The 7,312-nt window shown below is 37.7% G+C and overlaps 3 protein-coding genes across 3 annotated transcripts; all 3 read right to left on the minus strand.

The window, feature by feature from the left end:
• Positions 1-3,524: 3,524 nt before the first annotated feature.
• LOC138337990 (uncharacterized) lies at positions 3,525-3,902 on the minus strand. The gene has a single exon (XM_069288438.1). It carries the CDS (start codon positions 3,900-3,902, stop codon positions 3,525-3,527), a length of 378 nt encoding a protein of 125 aa, XP_069144539.1.
• Positions 3,903-4,675: 773 nt separating this feature from the next.
• On the minus strand, positions 4,676-5,002 carry LOC138337991 (uncharacterized). The gene has a single exon (XM_069288439.1). The coding sequence runs from the start codon at positions 5,000-5,002 to the stop codon at positions 4,676-4,678; it is 327 nt and encodes a 108-aa protein (XP_069144540.1).
• A 1,212-nt stretch (positions 5,003-6,214) lies between these two features.
• On the minus strand, positions 6,215-6,757 carry LOC104648878 (uncharacterized). Its single transcript, XM_010326913.1, has 2 exons — positions 6,655-6,757; positions 6,215-6,486 (listed from the first exon to the last, which is right to left on the minus strand). The coding sequence occupies exons 1-2, from the start codon at positions 6,755-6,757 to the stop codon at positions 6,215-6,217; spliced, it is 375 nt and encodes a 124-aa protein (XP_010325215.1).
• Positions 6,758-7,312: the final 555 nt, after the last annotated feature.

Consider the following 7,312-nt stretch of genomic DNA (forward strand, 5'->3'; position numbering starts at 1 on the left):
CACATTTTGGCAGATTTCCAGTAATTAGAATCCTTGTTTAATTAGGTTTTTAGTTTTTACAAATAGTTCGAAAAACCTCGTTTTTAGGTTAGACTCTGTGAGATTAAACATCATATCATTAGACTTTGTGTTTTAGTGTTTGATTTTTGGAGATTCTTACAAGTAATTTTTGGTGATTAATCAAGCAAATTTTCGGACTTTATTCTTTCTCATTGAAGTAAGTACATGAATTCTTGTTTAACATATTTGAATATTGTGTTTATGGCTTTGAGGAACTAAACTCCATAACTAGGGTTGTGGGAAACATAGGCAAATAATGAGATAAACCCTAGCTAAAATAACAATTCTAGAATAGTGTCTTGCATGTATTAATAATTCTTTCGCTTAGAAGTCTTTTTAACGGATGATCAACGTTAGAACTCGCCTTAATGCTACTTGCCGGACCAAGGAGGTAGATAATAGGAAAAGAATTATTAACATAGATTTAGTGTATACTATCTAATAGGCTAGTATTGATTGGTACGAGGTAATAACTTAGTCAAATATCGAATACGATGCTTAATATGAGGTAAAGATAAGGGTTAGGAAAGCAACACACGCAGCCGGACCAAGGTGCGGAGTGAGATTTTCTAGATACCGGACCAAGGATTTAGAAATACATAACTTATCACTTTGCATGCAAGATACTAGGAAATAGTTGTTATAGTTAGATTTATAAAGTTATGAACCTGTGGGGAACACGTAAACCCTAGTTACTTTGATTAATTGATTAAAACCCAAAATTAAAAGCTGTTAAGTGTCTCTGTCAAGTTTGTTAGTTATTTTTACTTATTAGGAAATACAAACCCCCCTTTTTATGCTTTTACTTTCTAAGGAAGTCATCAACCGAACAATAGTAATAGCAGGTTGAAGTTAAGTCTAGACTATTTTCCTCGTAGGAACGATCCCAACCTCACTAGTTGGGTTATTTACTTGACACGACCGCTTTACTTCTCATTTGAGAAGTAAGTTTGAGCGTATCTGCTCGCGTCCCAAGAGTTTGACACTCCTCTTTTGACTATTTCCCAGATCGCTGCTAAGAAAAAATTCCACGTTGTACTGTATCCCTTTTGATGTCGTTCGCGCCTGTGGTTTGTTTTTGGAGAATTCATTATTTCGGATGCTCCCTAAAAGGATTGAGATAAAACTCGTCAGCATAAAAATGCAATTAAGATGGGAGACAGTGTCTTTTACCATGTCGACACTTAATTATTCTCCTCGACATTTGACGTCAACTCGATTGGTTTGACGTAATGAAAATAAAGCTTATGTCCTATGTTTGCAATATAATCTTCAATGTATTACTTCATTTGATGTCAACATAAAGGAAAGTTGATGCGGTGTGCTAGTATTTCTCTTAACGTCGTCTTCGATGCCCTTCTAGATGTTTACTTTTATCAAAATAAAAGAATGCAGTTGATGCTGATGGATAAATATTTCTCTTGGGATGTTCGATTTCCTATCTGGCATTGCATGGCTTCTGGAGGGGCATGAATATCTTTCCACGAGCGTAAATTTCTGCGAGGTATGAAATCTTCTCACGATGCATAACTTTTCTGCGACGCATGAAATCCTCTCAATATGCATAAATTTCAACAAGGCATGGAATCTTGTCGTGATGCATAAATTTCTGTGACGTATGAAATCTTCTCGCGATGCATAAATTTCTACGAGGTATGAAGTCTTCTCGCGATGCATAACAACGAGGCATGGAATCTTCTCGTGATGCATAAATTTCTGCAAGGTATGAGATCTTCTCACGATACTTGGATATTAACTCGCGATGCATAAATATTGACTCGTGATGCATGGATATTGACTCGTGATGCATGGATATTGACTCGTGATGCATGATCTTCCTCGATGCATGAATATTGACTCGCGATGCATGTTTCCGTGATGCATATATATTGATTTGCGATGCATGATCTTTCGCGATGCATGGATATTGACTCGCGATGTATGATCTTCTGCGATGCATGGATATTGACTCGTGATGCATAATCTTCCGCGATACATGGATATTGACTCGTGATGCATAATCTTCTGCGATGCATAAATATTGACTCGCGATGTCATCCTCGGTACTAAATGAAGATAGTACTTTAATCGAGAAAGATAGTGATCTTCTGGGTGCTTTCTGGATAATCATATCATCTCAAATGATGATAATCGTAAAATGCCTTCTAGATAGTGCATCGTCTTGATCAACAATAAAATAACTGACCCCTTCGGGTAATTCATAGTATCATATCCAACATTATGACGCAGATGACGTCCTTTAATGAAACCGTAAATTCTTCCTTGAGATTTTCGCTTGATTCACCTTCGAATATAGCTGGACGTTCTTTATAAATTTCATGTTGTTGGAAATTGATTGAAATAAACAATTCATATTCCCAAGTCTCAGACATAAGCGATATAAAATGATTCTTGCTTCTAGGAAAACTATTGATTTTGGGATAGTTTTTTCCTCCTTTGACTTCTCCATATTCATCAATCGGAAGAGTTTTCTGATTTCAGAGCAAAGCTATAAACCTACGTCCACAAAAAAATTGTATTTTTAAAAACGAACTGATATGTGTTGATTTCTTCATTTGTCTGCTCCTTGACCCGCTATCTCCGGTTGATTTCCCGATCTCCCGACTCTTGATAGAGAAGATAAAATATTTTATGTCAAAACAAATGAAACATAAAAGGAATTTCTTTTTAGGAAAATAAATTTTCAGAAGTAATATTTTGAAAAAGGTCACCGCCAAATGTCATGTCACGTCAGGCTTAGCGAACTTCTTTGAGCCTGATGCTTGGAGGTATATCTGATTATTCGCTAAGGATTTTTCAGAGTCACTCCGGACTTGTAGATCCATGCTGAAATTTTGAGGCCACCCTCAAAATTTCTATCCTAATTAACTGTCTTGCTTATCTTTCCATTGTAACTGAGTAGATCGCTGAATTTTTGAGATCTTCTCAAAAATTCTGTCCCAATTGTAAATCTCGAAGTATCTTCAGCCTTTACTTGCTGAGGAAAAATATTTTTCTTGAGAATTTTTAGTCCCTCTCAAAATTCTATCCCAGTTTGTATTGTAAAATGGAATAGAAATCCCACGGGAGATATAACAAAATCGTTGTGGCGCCTACATATCCTATTGAGGCAGGAATCAGGTCAAACGTAGTTCCCTCTCAAAGGTAACAACAATAAGAAACTTACAAAGAAACAGACCGAGGCCGACATAGGCCGCCTACGTATCTCATTCTTGAGAATTCAGGTAAGTAGTAGTTCATTACAAAGAGGAATAAAAATTTAAGCAAAACAAATACAAGCAAATAAATGACAGAAATACAAACTGACTTCACACGTAGTATCTTTTGACAACATCTGAGTTGATTGGTTTTGGCCATTCAGTGTCATCCATATCCGACAGGAACAAAGCACCTACGGATAATACTTTGCGAACTATGTAAGGACCTTGCCAATTTGGCACAAATTATATTTGATGCTCGTCTTGATGAGGAAAAATGCGCTCAAGGACCAACTGACCAACTTCAAAAATTCTGGCTCTCACTCTCTTGTGAAAAGCACGAATCATTCTCTGTCGATACAACTGACCATGAAAAACAGCAACCATTCTCTTCACATCGATCAATATCAACTGATCAATTCTCTTGCTCACCCATTCAACATTACTCAACTCAGCTTCTTGGATGAATCTCAATGAAGGTGTTTCAACTTCAGCAGGTATGACTTCTTCTGTTCCATACACTAGAAAGTATGGAGTAGCTCCAGTCGACATTCTAACAATCGTTCGATAACCCAATAAAGCATATGGAAACGTCTCATGCCAACCTCGGTGAGTGTCAGTCATTTTGTCATTTTCCTCAGAATCTTCTTGATATTCTTATTGGCGGTCTCTACAGCTTCGTTCATTTGGAGGTGATAAGCAGTTGAGTTTCGGTGAGTAATCTTAAGTTGCTCACGTATATCTATCATCAAGTGACTGTTAATGTTCGCACCATTATTAGTAATGATGGATTTCGGTACTCCAAACCTGCATATCAGATTATTTCGAACAAAATCAGTTACAACTTTCTTAGTTATCGACTTGTAAGAAGCTGCTTCCACTCACTTGGTGAAGTAATCAATGGCGACCAAAATGAATCTGTGTCCATTTGAAGCGGATGGCTCTACCGGACTAATGTCATCTATGACCCAAGCTACAAATGGCCAAGGTGAACTCATAGCATTAAGTTCGTGAGGTGGCACTCGGATCAAATCACCATGCACTTGACATTTATGACATTTCTGCACAAACTTGCAACAATCATTCTCCATAGTCATCCAGAAATAACTGGCTCGAAGGATCTTTCTTGCCAAAGTGAGCCTATTCATATGTGTGCCACAAACTCATGCATGTATCCGTTCAATAAGTTTCGCAGCTTCAAAAGCATCAACACATATGAGAATACCCAAATCTAGAGTCCTCCTATAATGGACTTCTCCATTTAGAAAGAAATTAAGCGCCATGAGGCGTATCAACCTCTTTTGGTTGGATGTAACATATTCTGGATAATTCTGGGACTCCAAATACTTCTTTATATCAGAATACCATGGCAAACCATCCGGTTCTGCTTGAACATGTTAACAATGGACAAGATGTTTCTTCAGTTCTATATCCAAAGGATCAATGTAATCTGTATAAGGATGTTTGATAATTGAAGCAATGGTGGCAATATCATCAGCCAACTCATTCTGTATTCTGGGAGTATGTATGAATTCGATCTTACAAAATCTTTTGCACAAATTCTGTACATACTGCACGTAAGGTATAATCTTCGAGTTCTTCACGGCCCATTCTCCTTTAACATGATGAATCAACAAATCTGAATCTCTGATAATCAATAACTCATAAACGTTCATGTCAATGGCCATTTTCAAACCGAGGATACAAGCTTCATATTCGGCCATGTTGTCCGTGCAATTAAATTGGAGCTTAGCCGCCGTAGGATAGTGCTGACCAGATTCTGACACTAAGACCACCCCAATACCTTTCTCTTGATGATTTTCCACTTCATCAAAGAATAGTATTCAACCTGGATATGCTTCAGAAATATCTTCACCCACAAATGACACTTCTTCATCGTGAAAATAAGTCTTGAGCGGCTCATATTCTTCGTCAACGGGATTTTTTGCAAGATGGTCAGCCAAGGCTTGTGCCTTTATCACCTTCTGAGTCACATACACAATATCAAGTTCGCTCAACAACATTTTCCATTTAGATAACTTTTCGGTCGACATCTCCTCTGGGAAAATATACTTCAATGGGTCCATTCTGGAAATGAGGTATGTAGTATAAGAAGATAAATAATGCCTCAAATTCTGGGCAAGCCAAGTCAAAACACAACACGTTCTCTCCAACAGAGTATAATAAGACTCGTATGGAGTAAACTTCTTGCTTATGTAATAGATATTCCTTTTGTTCTTTCGTGTCTCGTCGTGTTGACCAAGTACGCATCCGAATGTTGTATTTCAGACAGAAAAATACATCAACAATGGACTCCTTTATCGCGGAGGAACCAATATCGGTGGATTGGACAAATAGTCCTTGATAGCATCAAAAGCAGTCTGACACTCTTAACTCCACTTTGTCAGAGCGTCTTTCTTCAGCAACTTGAAGATAGGCTCACACACCACGATAGTTTGAGCTATGAATCGACTGATGTAGTTCAACCTCCCTAAGAAACTCATCACCTCTTTTCTCATCTTCGACGGAGGTAACTTTTGAATCGCCTTAATGTTGGAAGGATCGAGCTCAATACCTATTCTACTAACTATAAATCCCAAAAAATTGCCAGCTGGTACTCCAAAATCACATTTAGCGAGATTCAACTTCAAGTTATACCGACGCATATGATCAAAGAACTTTTTAAAATGTGTCAAATGGTCCGAACTCTAGTGGGACTTGATTATGATGTCATCTACATACACCTCAATCTCCTTATGAATCATGTTATGAAATATGGTCGTCATATCCCTCATATAGGTAGCACCAACATTTTTGAGGCAAAATGACATCACTCTGTATTGATATACACCCTAAGGTGTAATAAAAACTGTCTTTTCTGCATCTTCTTCATCCATTAGAATCTGATGATAGCCTGCGTAACAATCCACAAATGACTACATTTCATGCTTAGCACAGTTATCCATTAGAATATGAATGTTTGACAATGGAAAATTATCCTTTGGGCTAGCTTTGTTGAGATCTCTATAGTCGAAACAAATTCTGATCTTCCCATCTTTTTTGGCAACCGGAACAACATTGGCCAGCCATGTCGGGTATTGCGTCACTTCTACCAGAAAAGACTTAATCTGCTTGGTAATTTGTTCCTTGATCTTCATACTCAACTCAGGCTTGAACTTTCGAGCCTTTTGCTTCACCGTACTGAACCCTGGATTAATCGGCAGTTTGTGAGATACAACATCGGTACTCAGTCCTAGCCTTTCTTTGATCTTTATTCAAGTAGATGCTGATTTTGACCTCTTTGACACAGTCTTGGTCTCTTATATTTACAGTTTTAGTTTCCTCTAAAATCGGTTTATGCTGATTTTCAAACTACAGAAACTTTCAGTAACATATTCCGACGCCTCACTTCCCTCTTTGTATTCATCAACCTCGTCATCACCAGACTCATTTTGTTCATTCAGATCGTGACATGACATGACATTGGCCGGTTTAAAACTTACATTAATGAAACCATTATCAAACAAAGTTAGGTAACCAAGGTATAAAAGATGAGTAAATTAAAAAAATTTAAAATAAAAGAGGCTTTCATTTCAAATTAGATAGAATGGTGCAAACTTTGGCCATGGCCTAGGGCCACGTTGCCTTTTTAAACATCACGATGGAAAATTAAAATTCATACAGTTAAGAAAATGCAAAATGATAGGTCTCTGTCCTCTTGCGGACTACCACCGATTTAAATATGCATAAAATAATGCCCTTCTACCAAGGAGTTCGGGGGATCAGGATGGGTGTGGAGGTCGAGTTCTGCAGCATCTCTCATGGCGCAATATCACAAAATTCTGTCAGCTCGATTAATGATAACATCAATCTCTTCAAAAAGGACACAGATTCCTTCCCCAAGGTCCTCCTGCTTGGCATATTAACAGAATGGAAATGATTGATCTAGATGAGGGATTGGCTTGGCCAATGCTTGATACTTCTTCTTCTTTTTCTTCTCATCCTCATCTGTGGGTATGTACCCCAAGCCATAC

This window comes from Solanum lycopersicum, chromosome 8, assembly GCF_036512215.1.
Source record: "Solanum lycopersicum chromosome 8, SLM_r2.1".
Lineage (NCBI taxonomy): Eukaryota > Viridiplantae > Streptophyta > Magnoliopsida > Solanales > Solanaceae > Solanum > Solanum lycopersicum.